General features: G+C 45.9%; 1 protein-coding gene across 1 annotated transcript in view; it reads left to right on the top strand.

Annotated features, from left to right (window-relative positions):
• The first annotated feature begins 548 nt into the window (after nucleotides 1-548).
• Nucleotides 549-17,588, top strand: part of ACVR2B (activin A receptor type 2B) — a 97,033-nt gene continuing 79,993 nt past the window's right edge. Inside the window, exon 1 of the mRNA XM_062621398.1 lies at nucleotides 549-1,052. Coding sequence (XP_062477382.1) covers nucleotides 1,001-1,052 — 52 coding nt within the window. The 5' untranslated portion in view covers nucleotides 549-1,000. The remainder of the gene's footprint in view (nucleotides 1,053-17,588) is intronic.

Below are 17,588 nucleotides of genomic sequence, written 5' to 3'. Positions count from 1 at the left end.
GCTTCTTCTTTTCTCTTCTTTCCTTTCATCCCCCCGCCGATACATGACAACACCCTGCCCAGCCCGCGCCCGCCACCCCCTCGCTCCGCGGCCCGCGCAGCCCGCGATGCCGCGGCCCGCCGCCACCGGCTCCGCTCCCCTCCCCTCCGCCACCACCACCACCACCACCACCACCACGCTGCCGGCGCTGCGCGGCTCCTCCGCGACCTCTTGCCTGCCGTTAAGCACCCGCGCTGCACGCGGGGCCGGTCACCTCTCATAGTCCCGCCGCTGCCGCTTGCTGCCCCGCTTGCTGCCGGCGCCGGGAGCGCGTGTGCGTTGCGTTGCGTTGCGTTGCGCGGGGAAGCGGAGCGGGTGCGTGTGTGTGTGTGTGTGTGTGTGTGTGCGTGTGGCGCGCGCGCGCGGACATCCCGCGCGCCTCTGCACTGGCCTGCGCGTGCACCACCGCGGGGACAGGCGGGGGGGGCGTGCGCGCGCGCGCGCGCGTGTGTGTGCGCGCGCTCTCCCGTAGTGCTGGGGGAGCCGGAGGGGCTGGGCTGGGAGGAGGAGGAGGAAGAGGAGGAGGAGGAGGAGAAGAAGAAGGGGGTGAGGGGAGGGGGGAGTCAGTGTGTGGTGCACGCCGAGCTCCCAGCACAAAAGCCCAGGAAAAGAAACTCTTGGAAAGCTCGGAGCGAACGCCGGGGCCAGGCAGGAGCAGGTCGAACCGTCCGGGGCTGTTCCTCTCCACTGGATACATTTTGCAGCTGCGAAGGAATTAAATCCGATTTTTTTTTTAATCTCTCCCCCCCGTCCCTCCCCCCCCCCCCCGGATTTTTGCCTTTTTTTTTTTTTTCTCTTTTTCTTTCTTTTTTTTTTTTTTTTTTTAAGCGCGAGAGAGCGCGGGCAGAGCCTCGCGTCGCCCCCCTTCTTTCACTCTCTCGATCTTCGTGTTTTTATTTTTGCTTCCCTTGGGGATAGAGCGGCACACGAGGAGGAGGAAAAAAAAAAAAAGTAAAGGAATATGATTGCTTCGTGGCTGACTTTCGCCTTGCTTTGTGGAACTTTCTGTGCAGGTAAGTGCATTTCGGTGTGTTTACCTCCCGCTCGGGCTTACGGTCGCCTCTCCAAATGCAGAATTGAATGGGCCGTGCAATTATTTGCAGCCACCCTCCGAAACAGAGCAGAGCTACCAGCGAGCCTGCGAACTGGGGAATGTCCCCACCGCTGCCGTCTGCTTCATTTGCTTTATTATTGTTGGGGGGTTTGTTTGGTTTTCTTTCTTTCTTTTTGCTTTTCACCCCCTCGCTCCCCCCCCTCCGTTTTCTCCCTGCTCGCAGGACGAGCCTTCCCGTGCTGCTGCTTTTTGTTCCCTTCAGGCAGCCTGTGGGAATTAATAGCGATGTAAACACGGCGCGATATCGAGGAAACTTTACAAAAACGGGCATTTACTTCTGAGCGGGTGCTGCCGGAGAGGTTGCAGGGGTCGTGTGTGTGTTTGTGTGTGTGTGTGTGGAGAAGTTGGGAGCAGCGGGAGGAGACCTGGGGGTTGCTCCGAAATGGTGCGGGGCCGCTCAGGTAGTAGCCATGTGTGCGCCCGCTCCTGCCGGGCTGCGGGTGTGTAACCCGAGGGAGGTGGAGAAGAGTTCCCCCCTGGTCCTCAGAGGACACCCCCACCTCGCTCCATCACAGCCCCCCGGGCTACCGCGGTCCCGCTGGGGTTTGCCTGTTAGCGCGAAACGAGTCGTTTGGGGATGGCTGGCGCTGGGGGGAGCTGGGAGAAAGTTGGGATAAAGGGGGTGTGCGGGGCGGGAAGGGGGTGCCTGGGGGAGCATCTCCCGGGAGGGGGCTTTTGCGGCGGGGTTGTGTTTGTTTAGTGTGTTTTGCATCCCATTTATTTTGTGGAACTGGACTGGCCCCCAAACTTAGGCTCCAACCCGCGGCGTGTGCGTTTTGCCGGGGGGCGCGGGGTGGAAGTTAGCCGAAAGCCCGGGCGCTGCCGGGGGAGCTGTGGGTGTCCCAGGCAGCGCTCCGGGGGTGGTGGTGGGGGGGTTCTCCATGGGGTGCCCCATCCCGCAGCCCTGGGGGGGGGGGGAAGGCAGGAGAAGTCAGAACGCCTGTTTCCCTCCCCAGCACTGAAAACGCGGGCACGGTTGAAATCCCCGCGCTCCCCACTTTCCCTCCTTGTTTTAATTTTTGTAATTATTATTTCCCCCTCTATTCCTTTTTATTGATGCACAAACCGCGGCGGCAGCAATTTTGCCCTCCCCGGCCCACCCCCCTTGCTGGTCACCACGACCCCGTGACACCCCCCCTCCGGGGTTGAGCCCCCCGCCCCGGCGCTCGGCAGTGACTTGTTTCGGTACCTCCATTCCCCAGCCCGGGGCGAGGGGGTGGTGGTTGGATTTGGGGGTGGTGGTGGGAGGGGGGGCTGTTTGTGGCCGGGGAGGTGTGCTGCTTGTGGCCGAGGGTTTCCCGGGGGCAGGGTGTGGGAGGCGGCGATGCTGCAGCCGTGCCCTTCCCTGCTCCGCGATGGGCAGCCGGGGAGTTCCCGGCGGCTTTGCCATCGCGGCTTCATTGTATTGCAAAGTGGGTGGGAGTGGGAGGGGTTCCCCGCGTGTCCGTGTCCCCCGGCCCGGGGAAGGGGCTGCCCGGGGGGGCGGCGGCGGGGCCGGCCCCAGGGCGCTCCTGCAGCCGGGCTTCCTTTGTTCCGAGTGCCCATTAAATATGCACTGCCACCGCCTGCCTTTGGCATTATAAACACTGCCATCGCTTAATTATTTTTTAAGTCACACCGAAAGTGTGAGGCGGGGAGGGGAAGGCAATGAAAAGGGAGTGGGCAATAAAAATAAATTAAAAAAAATTAATTTGATGGTGAGCAAAACCAGTTTGGGCTTTTTTATCTGATCGCTGGGACACTTGTACGCAGCTTTGTTTCCATGTGTTAGGAAGGGGGTTGTGCGGTCTTGTATTTACATAGCAGTGCTGAGGGAGAGCAGGTATTTTGGAAGAAGCAGGCGGGGTGTGTGTGTGTGTGTGTGTGCCATCAGTATTCGTGGTGCTCGCTGTTGCTATCATCACAACAGCTCTCTTGGCTGAAAAATTCTATTATGTGCATAAAGGAGATTTATGGTCAATGTATTTTCTTTCCATATATCTTGGAATCCTTTTATCTCGGGTGATTCAATAAAAGAGATGGCTTCCGGGTTGTTTTTTTTTTTTTGTTTTGTTTTGTTATTTTGTTTTTGTTTTGGGTGTGGGGTTGGTTTTTTGTTTGGTTTGGGTTGTTTTTTTTTTTAACCCGATCCTATGGCTGTGTACATATAGTGGCAGAAATGGAAGTTGGAGGAGAAAAAACGATTGCGTTAAAAAAATTAACCCTGAAAGCTTCTTAAATGTATCATGTTACGAAAAGGATAATGTGATAGGGCATAACTACGCTGACTTTTTCTCCTCCCCCTGAAAACAGAATAAAGAAACCCTAGAAAATGAATATAATTCTGTTTATTTGGAAAAGTCCCCTGGAATCATTAAATCAGTGCATTAGCAATTCTGTAAATCCCTCCCTCTCTTTTAAAGCTTTTATTTATGAGTATGTATCAACATGATCTTCATTGTCCAGTTTTTCATAAAGCTCTTCAGTCAGGGGAAAAAAAATAAACAACCCCAGATACCCACAGTTGCAATGTGTTGCTGGGATTCGTAGCACCCGGCTTTGCTTGGAGTATGTCATTTGTGTGTGTACATGTTAGGACTCTGAGAAAGTGGTGGGCTTTTCGAAAATCGCTTGACCTCCATTGTTGATGCTTCTCTCATCGCTACCTTGGCTGGCTGTAACAAAGCAAGCACGGGCTGCTGTTCTTTGCAGGAAAAAAAAACAAACCATAAAGAAAGAAAGAAATCTGTTATGCTTAATTTTTGGAATACTGAGGATTCATTGAGGAAAACATTATGTTCATTTTTAGCCCTTTGTTTGCAAATTTTTCTGCAGCCCAAATGTTCGGAAATCATGTTTTAATCTATGAGCTTTAGAAAATACAGAAGGTGTAAAAGGATTTGTCTTGCAGAATGCATTGCTAACATGTTTTCCCGAGCCATTGCATTACTTTTATTTTGGTGCAAGTTTAAGTAATGCCATGCAGCAATGAACTGTGCTGCAAATGGATCTGGTCTCCTCTTTCACTGTCTTGTATTTATCCTCTTGTGCTTGAGAAGGGGAATAAAACTGGCTTCATTAGCTTGCTAATTAAACACAATGAAGTGCATGGCCCAAGGTTAATGGCAATGGCCTTTAAAAACACAGAACTCTTGAACAGGTGTTTGAGAGATATATTTTTTTAATCTGTCATCAAATCTAGATAATTATACCACCGAGATAACCATTGTCACAGTTCTGTGGAGAAGAAAATGCTATGTTAGAGATGCGAGTGCGCAGTGTATTATTTTTAGTGGCTTTATTTATAAACACCTCTCCAGGTCCTGCCCAGCTTGTGGTTTAACTTCCTTTTCCCCCCTCCCTCCCTTCACTATTTCAAAGCATCTTCTGCATGTTCCCTTTGGTATAGGCTTTTGTGGATGACGCAGGGTTAAAAATTCAGTATCCCTGGACAGGAGTGAGAATCTCTGTCGGCCTGGGTAGTTAGCTGAAGTATTTACACACTGAAATTTCGGCCATTTCTTGTGGTTTTGAGCAGCCCATCCAGGCTCTAACGCTCCTGCTTGTTTGATGAGATAGTAAGAAACAGGCAATTAAAGTGGAGGTCTCTTACTCCCTGCATTTGAGCTGTCACCAGCCTCCTGTCCATTCTGGTCTCCATCAGCTAAAACACGCTTGTCAGGGTTTTTTTGTGCTTTACATGACACAACAGTTGTAGACCTCCCCTGCTGCCACTGAATAGATGGTAGAGAAGAAAGAAACAGGCCAGCCTCACTTTTTTCTTTCTTTCCTTCCTTCCTTTTTATTATTTTTTATATTTTTTAAAATTTTGTTCTGTTCTCTCCCTCCCACTGTTTCCCTCCCCTTCCCCATGCACTCCTCACTTTGTGGCTCACCTAGAGGGGTTCCCTTACTTTGCCAGTTCTGGGAAACAGGACTGGCACACAGGCTGAGAGGGAAAGGCAGCCTCTCAGTTGGGCTGAGAGGGGCAGGTTTTGGAGTGTTGGTAATGGGATGATGAGACCAGCCCAGGAATCCCACTGCTGTGATTTCCATAGTGCCTGTCCAAGGGTTGGGTTCCTCTACAAAAGCGTTGCAGTTGTGAAAGGAACCAAGGGATGTCTATCTTAATTTATCAAGAGTGAAGGAGGTCAATGGAAGAGATGGTTTGAGGCTGGGCATCCAGCAAAGGTGTAATTGTGCGCACTGTCCACATGGTGCTTGTTCCTAGAAAGCCAGGATACCTTAAAGGTAAAATGAATAGGAGTCAAAGTTACTCCGCTTCTGGGCTTTGTAGGGGAAGGTGTTTTGGGCTCTCAAATACCAGGGCCTACTTTGAGAAGCATTTCTAAATTTTAATGTTAGTAGTAGTTGACCATGTGGAGCTGCACTAGATTGGTCAGATGGGATTTTAGTAGCACTGCATCTTTCAAGCCCCAGAATATATAACATCTCTCTACCAAACACGCCCAGGGTGATTATTTCAAGCTTAACGCAGTAGCTGTAGTCTGAAAATTGTGGAAGCGACTTGATAACTTGCCTGCTTCTAGCTGTGCATGTGCATTTGTGCAAGGTAATTTGCTGGATGCCCCTTTTCCAGGGAATACTGCACTCTGTACCAAGCGCACGGCCTCTCCTTATGGTGCTTTCCATCCCTCACCTGGAAATCTGCGTATGCAGCCCCACTGGCCAGGTGCTGAAGAAGCATTGCTGTGATTGGGAAGGGCAAAGGCAGGGGAGAGAACCTGGTTGAGTTCAGTGTTAACATAGACCCAAGTGAAAGCCCTAATGGCGTCTTGCCTTCAGCTTCACTGACTGAAGAACTGCTTATGCACTGAAAGAGTCTAGCAAAGGCAACTCTTATGAAGTCAGTTTGGTTTTGTTGAGTCAGTACCTGCTTCAGAGTTGGCTTTCCCTTGCTGTTGGGCTGAACAAGTGCTGTTAAAAAGGCATCAGTGTCATCCAGGCTTTTGGTCAGCTGTGGATAGCGTGGTGCCATGCCTCGGCACTGCTGCGGTACCCCAGCTCCAGTGCTCTTGCAATGACAGAACATTGTGGGAAGTTGGGAAATGGGAACTGCAGAGAGTGATCTCTGCTTTAGAGGTGTTATCTTTCCCTTTTATCCTTCCTTGGCCTTTGATTTTAAAACTAGCAGGGGTGTGTGATTTTCTTGCCTGGCCAATAGCAGTGCCTGGATCTGAATTATTCAGTGTAGCACTTGGCATTCTGCACCCTGTTCCCACTTAAGCTCTTTTTTCGCCTGTTTCTTCACGTGAGGATTTTCACATCAGTGAAATTGGATGTGTAAGAGAGGTGTTTGTGGCCGCAGCATTCATCAGTATAAGCTCTCCTCTCCCTTGCCTTTCCCCTCCATTAAACATTGAGGATCAACTAATGTCTAATCTCTTCTCTTCATTATTACTTCATTCTGAAATAATTTTGTATCCCTTTAGTCATTTGTTCCTTTAAGGTATATTAAAAATAATGTACATAAATTCCCTCTCCCAGATCTTCCATGTAACTTTTCTTGGAGCCACTGAAGTCAGAGGGGCAGAGAAGTAAATTAAAGATGAAACACTCTGCCTGCATTCTGCAGACTCAGCACATTTTACCCTTAGATTTAAATATAACCGTTGGTCTTTTTCACCAATTTCATGTTCTTTTTCACTCTGTCATCTTCCTCCTTTACTACAGTATAGCTTCAATTCAAACTAGAAGTTAAGAGCAGCAATTCTCAGTGTACACTGAAAATAATAATATGCTTCCCTCTAGCTCACAAGTGCCTCTTATTTTGCCAGTATTTGAGTCTTTTCTCCCTGATTATGTTATTGCATGTGGCATTGGTCCATCATGCTACTTAAGAAAAAAATGTTACTGATGTCTAGGTGCCTTAAAAAATGCCGCTTCTCTTTTGGAAAGTGCTGTTTGTGTCAAGAGAAGGTCCCTGCCCCAAAAGCACCGAGCAGAGGGGCCAAGTATGAGAAAACGTTACTGTCTGCAAGTACGCCTTGCTGCATTGTTAAGTGGCTCACCCAAGGTCACACCAAATATTTTGTACCTATACCAAAAATGTAAGCTGCATGAGGAAGTGTTTCTGTGTCAGGTGAGATCAGGCTTTGACCAGGTAGTGCACTCTGGCCACCTTATGTGATATATGTTTATCTTTTTTTGGTGACTTTGGAGGTGGTTGGTGTGATTTGGCTCTTGGAGAAGATCCTTTTCTCTTAGGTTGGGTTGCCTGCAAGCAGGGACTGGCTCATGAACACAGGTTTGTAAATTTAAATAGAGAAGAAACATAATAGAAGGAGTGACCCTGTTGCTGGAGGAAGATGTGAATTACCTGTTTCTCGTTAATAATTCTGCAATTTCCAGCTTGCTGTGCCGTTTCATCACAGGTTTGGTTTTGTATTGGAGGAGAGTTCTGCAGGCAGGAGGCTGCTTAGAGGAAGGCATGGGGCTGGGTTGCAGGCACTGAGCAGGAGGCAGCCTAGACCTGAAGCTCACTGATGGGTTTGGGAAGCAGAGGCGTATTAAGGAGCTGAAATGAGCCTGTTAAAATGTTTGCACGAGAGTTGTTAGACATAAAACTTGTATCTGTGGATGTCTGCATCCTGCCCCTATAGTGCATAATTTATGGGATGTAATAAAAGTTTATCGGATATTCCCGCTTCTATGGCAGGCATTTCACTGAGATCTTGGGAGTCAGTGGCAGGAGTGTTGTTCCCCATCCTCTTGGGTCCACAGCTGGTGCTCTGACCACCACAATGTCCTTTGTTGCCCACCTGGAATGAAATTGGCTGAGAAAAATGGAATGTTCTGGTATATTTATTAAACCAGAGGTATAATTTTGTTTTCTTTCTGCTGTCTTGGCCTCATACTAATAGATCTATATGAGTCCGTCCTCTTTATTTAAAGAGAATAAAGCACATTCATGAAAAGATGCAGTGCTTTACAGTGTGAGCTTCATAAATCTTAATCTAAATGGATACTCGTGCAAATCAAGACGTGAATTTTGAACTCTACTCTTCTTGTCTAATATGTGCCATTATGTAATAGCAGAAGAAGAGCAGAGGGTGTGCGTTAATCCTCCAGTAAGGCTGGCAATGGAATGGAAAGAGGAGTGTGCCTCCGGCACTTTCCAGACTGATCCAAAATCCCGAGCCTGTGCTAAATGAGCCCCAAACCCACAGTGGCAAAGGCTGTGATCTTTAAGTCTATGGTAGCTGATGCTGCTCTGTAGTGTCTTAGTACTGTGACTATATATCTTTTATTTAAAGCTTTTCCTGCTGTAGAACTTGTTTTCTAACTAGTAGTAGAAGTTTAAATTTTCCGTGTGGTGTGTGTAGTGCTAGTGTAGCGCTTCTTCCTAATTTATTGCTTCACAAGGTGTGAGATTATAAGCCTTCGAGTGGATGAGAGGGATGAAGTTAGCTCCATTTGTGCCTAATCTATCAAACGGTCAATCTAGGTGGCTAACCCTTCATTCCTCCGACATTATGTATTTAAAAGGCCTTGTGTAATGTGTGCAGCTTTTTTAATTTGGCTTTTAGGAATCTTTTGCTTATACATAATTTACCTCTGCAGACAGTTTTGAATTCCTGGGGAGGGAGGAATGCAGCTATAGGTCTGAAGTGAAGAAATGTGTTCAATCAAGCTCTGTCTCCTTTTTGTGACTTTTAAAAAGCATTTCATAAAATGAGGGCATTTTGGGCTTTTTAAACCTTTTTAATGCTCTTCCCATGCCTTACAGTCTCTGGCCTGCTTCTGCAGGCTGGTGGTTGGTGGTGCAGTTTGGCTGAGCTGTCTGAAAACTCCCCTTTCCAGTCGCCTTGTTTGCTGTTGATACTCCTTTTTCTGGGAAAGGGTTTTTTTTTAAATTTTGCACAGCTGATACTCAGGCTTTTCTCTGAGGCAGCAAGCTGAGCTGTACACTACTGAAGTTGTAAAGAGACTATGGTACTGGTCTTGGAGGAGCTTGTGAGCTTCGTAGATGCTCAAGTGCGAGTACGCATTTGCTTTGCTTCAGACCTGCATGTTACTGTGCAGATTTGCCCAAGTCCCTCTGCTCAACAGAGGGCAGCTATGACTGACATGAGATGCTGCGGCTCAGCAAAGTGCAGATTTGTGGTTATCTTGGTAGTAGCCTTGTTCTGGCAAGTTCACTCTTGGGATGGCTGAGGCGTGGCAATGCAACCTGTGGGTGCACAGCTCGCTTGTTTCTCCAGTTCTTTTCCTTTCTCCAGTATGACAACCGAAACACAGAAGGTTTTGTATTGCCACTTTAGTTCCTGAGCGTAATTAATGGGTTAAGAATGCTAATTCCCCTATATATGTGCAGGCTGAGAAATTCAGTTGTCCTTGGGTGTTCATGGTGGGAGTATCCAGTTACAGCTCGGTGGCTATTGGGTAGCTCTCAGGGGCACAAAAGTTTGAACTTGGAATTCCTTGCTTTCACGTGCACCCACGGCATACCAGGCACATTTATTTTTATAGGGAAGTCTCTGCTAAAGCACATTCTTAGGCCTGGGGCAAGGCATTTTCCCAGATACCTATTGCAGTCGTACGGGGTAACGCTCACCTGCTTGGCTTCTAAAAATTGAGTTTTGGGGAGTGATGATAGGCACTGTTGCTGACATACCACTTCCCTGCTGTGAAATTCCTGTTTACTTAAGGAACCTGAGATGCACAGGGGATAAAGCTTAGCACAACAAGAAGGAGAAGAGGATGGTGTATTTAATGCTTGGCAGTGCCTTGCTGCGATGTTGGCCCTGGCTGCTGGCAGGCAAGGAGTTGTGAATGCCTGACTCCAGTGATTACAACAGAGCCGCAGCATCTCTGGCTGAAATGCTGCACACGGACCCTCAGGTGGGGATGCTGTCAGGGGTGTGCCCTGCCGCAGAGCTGCCCCTTCCATGCTCTTTGGCTTCCTTTGAAGTATTTCAGAGACAAATCCTCTTTCAAGCAAGAAAGCAAAAAAAAACAAACACACCCCAAAAATCAACAAAACAAAAAAAGACCCCAAGCAAAACAAATAAAAGACCTCACAACAAACTAAAACTTATGGAGATGAACATTTTTACCTGATTGCTATTGTCCTACTACCTCACTGTTACAATAGACCTTAGTCCCTTTCTCAGAGTCCTGGAGCATCTTTTTTAAAGTGGAAGTGTGAAGCAGGGGTTTGTAGAAAGGGCAGGCTTGGCACACTTGGTTATAGCAAGAAATTCCCATGTGGATTTTAATCACCTTTTGGAGTCTTTGAAGCAACATGGTGGCCCTCCATTCTTGATTTCCAAGCTTCTTTATGCAGGCAAGAAAGAAAAGCAAAGCCTGATGGAGCATTTCTGATGAGCATGCTTGCTGTTGCTGGGCAGCTCCCCTCGTGGGTGCAGCTTGGTGGCACAAAGCTCATTCTTCCCGAGTTTTGATGGTGATGGATGAAAAAAACCCAAAACAAACGAAAACCCCCAAAACCACACCAAAGCAAAAAGGAAACACAAAAACCTTCAAACCCCACTGAACGTACCGTCCATGCAAGCGTCTATCCCTGCGGCTGTTGCCTGGCTGAAGCCCTGGCATGGTGCCTGTTTGTGTTGGCAGGGAGTCTGGCTCGATGCGTCTGTTCCTGGGGGGTATTTTAGCGTTTATATTGTACCTGAGATAACTGGGGAAGTCTCTTACAGATAACTTTATGGCTCTAGATAATTTTCTGTAGATAGCTGCTTCTGTCGTCTAATGGGATGGAGTTAGTGCTGTTAAGAGCAAACATGAGAAACCGTTTTTTATTATTATTATTATTATTACTATTATTGGTAATAGAATTTCCTTTCCTGTGCACTCCTGTACAGATTGGCTATTTATTATGTAAATAACAGCTAAAAGAAGCCCTTCCAAGGTAACTGTAAACCCCAAAGGTAAATGAGATCACTCCTACTCTGTTAGATAAGTGAGATGCAAGTGTATCTGGCTGTGTAACTGTGTCTATAGGCTCCTTCTCAATGAATTGCTGATGAAAGAAGAAACCCCGAGTGAGGGACGTGCCATTCTTGCAGCCTGCACTCGAGAATTGCCCTGTTGATGTCCCTAACACTTTTGTGCTGGATATGATTTTGAACCAGCTAATGTACAAAACTTTGAAGTGCAATACAAAAAGATAAAGTCTGCTAAAAATAGGTCTGAATATGAAAGCCAGGCAAAAACTCGGGGGTGGGGGGGGGGTGGGGGGGAAGGGTCGTTTTACAGGCATTGTTGATAGAGTTTCAGTGTCCTGAGAAGAGAAGATGAATGTCTTTCTGTTATAGTAACAGCTGCTCTCTGTCCATCGGGATCTAGTGTTTGCCGATCCAGCTCATAATAATTAAACAAAAGAGTTATTTCATAGCAGCCTTGGTGGAGGATTTATATTGGAATTTTATCTTTCTCCAGTTAAACTTTTCTTCATCCATTAAAGAGAAATACAAAGTTAACCTCTCACCTGGACTGGGTCTCACCTTATGTCATATCTGGCTAATTACTGTGGGGAGGAAAATAGACCTTAACTGGGCTTTCAAAGTTATAGTTAAAAAACCTCAAACCTCCAAGTTTCACTAATGTGCTTGTCCTTAAAAAGCTCTTCAGGGTTTTTGTGTCCTGAATCTGGGAGCAGTTGGGTGACTCTGCATGGCTGTTAATAGCTCTCTGCAACGTACAGAACTCTTCTTCTTTCCTCTTAACTATTTAGAGATCCCCCCCCCTTCATTTTGAAAGCTAGCAGCTAGTGTGAACAGCTCCAAAGGAGTCCCTGATGCAAACTGCAGCAGTATTTTTGGGAATGGACCTACGTTATGGAAATGATGCAGTTAACTCTGCAAAGCCCCCTGCTATGGGTCAGTCTTAGAGGAGTCATGGAGGTCCAGAGCAAGGCAAAGCTTAGTTACTTAGTACCTTGTTGTGTATTCAGCCACAACTTCTAAGACAATTCGGGGTTACATCTGTACTCCAGAATAAAATATGTGGTGCCCATCTGAGCTCGATGGTAATTTTTGACCCCTGTCTGTCCCATGCCCTGGGCATGGGCTGGGAGAGGCACCAGCCAGAGCTGTGTCCCTCATTCCTCCTCTTTCCAGATCTCTTACACCATTTTCTGTTGTCTCTGTCCCTGCTGAGGTTTTCCAGAAGACTGCACTTAGAAATAGCTGGTTTGTAACTTTTTTTTTATTGCAGTGGCACAGCTTTTTTAAAATATGTTGAAGCTACCACTCCTTGAAAATCACAGGCTTGAATTTATCCAGTGCTGAAGCACCACGAGAGGCTACCTGAACCCTAGGGGTTCTGTTGCAATATCCTTTCCCAGGTCTTAGTTGGGATACGTGCTTCTGTGTAGCTGCCTTTTGAACCCTGTCTGTTAAATACCATTTACCCTTCTCCAGAGGAGTATAGGCCTAGTTGGATGGTAAGAGTAAAACCTGAGCAGCGCTATGTTTGTATTAATAATTTCCACTGGTGAAGTATGGGTCTGAGACTTTCCTCATTCATTTAAACCTCGTGGTTAATAGGCAATAGTGGAAATGTACCATGTACATGATTATTGCAGTGACCTGATTTCACATGCATTTCTGATCTAACTTGGTTCAAAGAAAAAAAAATAAAAAGAAAAAAGAATTATATATTAAATTGATTTTGGGAGCCCTGGGAAGGAGAAGGAAACCATTTATTTCAACCCCCAAATTCCTTTGAGCTGTAGAAACATTGTCAAAGTAATTGTAGCCTTTTCAATTTTTTCTGTGTAGATTTCTTTCTGTGTAGTCTCAGAAAAACTCTGCTCTGCTGATGGATGTCACTATTTTTTTTACTTGTGACAAATATCTCCCAAGGTATTGTTTGAGTGATGTAAAATTGGTTCATGTGTAAAATTCTAGCTTTTCATGAATACTTTATCATGGATATGTGCATGCCAGCTTCTTCTGGATTAAGGTGTTATACCTTTAGTGGTTTGCTGCGGGATATCATCTTAATCATTTTTGCTGTAATTTAATCATCTTAATTAAAATTGCATTGAATTGTGGAAAGTAATTTGGGTCTGGAGAGCAGTGGGTTTTGTATTTGTATTTCTTTTTTTTTTTTTCTTGTTATAAGATGGTAATGGTCTTGGCAAGATTCTGCTGAAAATTAGCACAGTGTACAAAAACTCATGTTGCCAAGTTAGTACAGTATTTCTCCACCTAATTGTGGCCTTGAAGGGTATAATATAAAAGGTCATCTTTGTTAGTGAACTGCAGGCTTCTCCTGTGAGACAGAAATCCATGTCCTTATCAAGGATGAAATCTTGGCTCCTTGGTTACACAATTGAGCTTTGCTATAATTTGGTCATCATTAGGCTGTTTATTAAAGCAGTGGAACACGCTAATCAATCTTGGTGCTTTGCTTTCTTAAACGTACTTCTGAATGTGAATTTCTGTTACGGCTTCTCATTCTTTTCCTGCTCCACAAACCCTATGGAAGGGACGCGTCTAAAGATGAGGTGGATGAAAAGTTGCTGGTTTCCCCTTTTTGGGGTGTTCTTTGGCCAGGAGGTTCCCATTTGTGACAGTGGTTTTGAGAGCTGGGATATTTGACCTCCTCATCCTCTTGTGTTGAGAAGAACCAGAAGGAGACCATTCTCAAAAGAGCTGCCACTTGTTTGGTTTGTGCTGTTAAACTTAAACCCAAACACATAAAAAGCACAGAACTTCATGAAACCAAAATTCAGTTTAAAAATTGGTTGGCATTACTTTTCCTTTAAACTCAAACAAAAGGGCTTACTTTTTTGGGGGATGGGGGAGAGAACAACCCAAAAACCACAACTAAACACCCCCAAATAGATTTCTGTTTCTGTGGCACATGGTCATGGGGCAGAATTGTGGGAGGTGAGAAAAGTGGGTTTTTTGTTCTTTTACCCCTTGTTTGTGTTCTGGGTTACATCTTATGATGCTGGCACTCCAAGAAGCGTATTTTTGTGTCTCTGACTTGTGTATTGTAAAGCATAGCTGGTGTTTACCATGTAATTTTTCAATTGCAGTTTCTTTAACCATCATATATTTTTCTATTGGATAGATAAATGGATCTTCCCTACTTTCTGGACACTTAGATCTGATTTTGTACGGCTATAAGAGTTAGCCTTATGCTTTGCAGAACTTTATTCTCAAAATTTTGGCAACTCTCAAATTTTGGTGCCTTCCATCACCTGTAGTTTATGTTAGAGTAGATGATGTGCTGGAAGTGACTGTGTCCTTGAAATACTCACCAGTGTTAGAAACTTGCAAAGGCAGGATCAGCAGTATTGGATCATCGCTATAAAGTACTGTTTTCTGTAATATCCCTGCCAACCTCACTTTCGTACGTTTTGAATATGATAATCTGAGAGCACCACTCCAGTGGGACAAGGAAGTCCCATTATTTGCACATACAGATGAGGACCAGAGCAGAGAGACATGCTCTATGAGAGTGATGCTCGGACCCTTAGTGGTGTTTGGGCAGGAATAAGTCTATGGTCCCTGATCCCCAAAGGCAGGGGTTTGTATGTGGTCTTCTAAATCCCTTCAGCATTCCTATGCTGGGAGGTAGGTATCTACAGTTGTTATTATTTTAATAATACAGCAAATAGATGGCTTCACCTCAAGCATAGATGCTGTGACAAGTGCCTAGCTTTGCAGTTGGTTGGTGCACATGCTGTGGCTCTGATCAGAGTAACATGTTATGCCTACAAAATAATTAAAAACTGGGAAAGAGACTGTTTGTGCTTGTGGATGAAGAAACCCTGTTCAAGGACTTTTGGCCTCCAGCAGCTTATCTCAGGAGTCCTGCTTTTCCTTGAATCTGCTTACTGTGAGCTCCCAACCTCGTGCTAGGGCAACCGTTAGTGGCTTGTTGGTGTGTGGGTGCATGCCAAAGTGCTCAGTGGCATTTTAAACGGGTTGGGCACCGCTTTATTTGCAACCCCTTGGTTGGTACTTCTCCAGTTGCTCCTGGACAGATACATGTGCTCTTCAGGAGCTCTCCCCAGGGTTCACTGGTTTGTGCAAAAATTTCTCCTTGGGCAGTTATGAAAACCAAGCGTTTCTGCTGTGAAGGGGCAAGCTTTCCTGGACAGCAAGTTTTTAATGAAAGCATTAGGTTATGAATGTGTCATCGTCTTGTTACTGTGCCTTACCGTTTGGCGTCCTGTTGGTCTAAGGTAGTTTGACTGTCTCCAGCCTTAATTGAGTGCTGCTTTCAGTATTTATAAACTCTACAACTGTCAAAACAAACCAAGCCTCCAGGTAAAGCAATGGCAGTGGGGTTAAAGACGAGTTGTCTCTAAGAAACATAGTCTATTATGCACTGGGTATAAATCAACCTCTGAATTGTGGATGTTGGGAGGAAGATTTCCTTGGGGACTTGTAATCCAGAATCAGCCTCCTATAAATCTGCTTGGATCTTCTCCTGAAGTGTGTGGTGGTACTGGAGAGCTGATTATGGGTATAGACTGTGCACCTGGGAGTGTGAAATACTACTGCTCCTTCCCTTCCATCACTGTGCTGGATGGAGAGGTCCAAGGAGCAGATTATTTTCACTACGTTAGAAGTGATGAGTTCATTGTTGTGTTCTTCCTTACAGTTAAACCTTCAGACTTGGCTTTAGATATTAGGAGTTGAAAGCAAACAACTCAGTTGGTTTTATTTGCTTTCTGGGGTTTCAGGTGTAAAAATGCACATTGGTTGCATTTTTGTGCTGCTTTTCCCATTCCTTGAGGGCTGGAAAATATTTTTCTTTAAATAGAAGGTGATGTTTTATATCTTCTAAATGTCACTGAGAGATGAGTTTGTAGCTGACAAAAATCCAACTCTTCCCTGGGTTGTGTGAAATCCTGGGAAGAAAAAAATAGGGCAGGAACTAATGCCACCATATCTGCAGGAACATGTTTGGCTCTTGGCAGCTGGACATGACAGTGTGTGAAGTTTGTGATTGCATGTGTTATTGAGACAAAGGGGCTTTTTTGTCTTTTTGTGTTGCCACCCAGTTGCTAGAAGCTCTCTTAGTGATGCAGGTTAAGTTACCTATTGAAGGATGGATTATGTGAGTAACTCCAGTCCTTTAGGGCTTTCCACAAAGAGCAGAATGTGGTTGATATCCCTGAGAAATTTGTAGTTGATGAAATTTTCCCCAGAAAGTTAAACCATTCTTAGAGCAGCTCCTAAATGGCATCCCTTCTCTGTGCTACAGGAACACCAGCAATTAGGGCAGCTTTATTTTCTTCAGTTGCCTGTGAGTTCGTCAGCCTCCACATCCTAGAGGATGCAGGATGGGACACCTCCTATAAGGCATAGGACTTGTCTGGACCTCATGTTGCTCACCCTTTTTATCTCTGTGTCCATCATGGCTTGCACACTGCTCAGATGTGGTGCTTACAAAAGGCTTCTCCTAATGGGAAGCATGGCCTCGGTTTGTGGGGTTTTGGGTGTTCTTTGTTTTTTAACCTTTTTCTTTTATGACTTCTCATGTAACTCGCCTGATTCTTGCATGCTTGCTTTTTTTTTTTTGTTGTGCTCTTTCCACCTTTCTCTCTCATTGGAAGAAATTGTCTGTCCTGACTTCAGGAAACGTTTTCTCACTTGTCAGAACAAAAGCAGCTAGCTGGGCTTGATGGGTTTTTTTGCTCATGTGCGTGTGTGCAGAGAATGTGTTGGTGTTTTTACAGGCACTGTTGCTGAGCTTGTCAGTGGTGGATGGACCAGGAAAGCCAGGCTCCATTATAGATTATGTATCTTAATGGATTTTTATCTCCAGTTTGCAGGGAAAGGCTAGCCTGAAGTCAGTCTTGACAGTTCAGTAGAGAGGAGGGCTGCAGCCACCACTCATGCAGTGCCCCTGCCAAATGACACATCTTCCTGCCTGATAGGAGCGAGGTGATGGGCAATGCAGACAGGGATGCTCTCGCAGCATCTCTGTCCCCATAGAGGTCATCCTGCTGTGATAGTCCTATTGATCATTCTGTGTTTGCAGTGAATTCTCCTCCCTTCCCCACCCCAGCTGCTCCTCACAGCTGGAGGGACCTAAATGGAAATTGAGAAACCTGCCCCTGCCCTTTCTTCATCGAGGGGGCAGTCTTCTCCGACTTTCTTTTTGGAGTCCTAGCTACCAAATGATATGCCAGAAGTCAGGAGTCCTTATAACCATGCTGATAAAAGCTTTTTACTTATCTTTCTCCCAGGTGGCAGTTTGGGGGTGGATGCTTGCAATTCTTTGTGCATATTTCTTCTGCTCCTTATGCTCCAAGGACCCTGGACTGGAGCTGAATCCAGCCCTCTGGGCTGGAGCGTCTCCTGCACCGGGGTGAGCTCCTATTCCCAGCGTGACCATGCTTGTCATGATTTTTTTCAAGGTGTGGGCAGTGTCCTCTGTGATCCAATCCAGTCTGACTGCAACTTAAAGAAGTTACAGGGTCTTCTTGTGTGTACAG

This window comes from Pezoporus occidentalis, unplaced genomic scaffold, assembly GCF_034315485.1.
Source record: "Pezoporus occidentalis ecotype Australia unplaced genomic scaffold, CSIRO_AGI_Poc_V1 ctg23, whole genome shotgun sequence".
Lineage (NCBI taxonomy): Eukaryota > Metazoa > Chordata > Aves > Psittaciformes > Psittacidae > Pezoporus > Pezoporus occidentalis.
The sequence above is the reverse complement of the archived record's forward strand: the minus strand, read 5'-3'. Positions and strand labels throughout refer to the sequence as shown.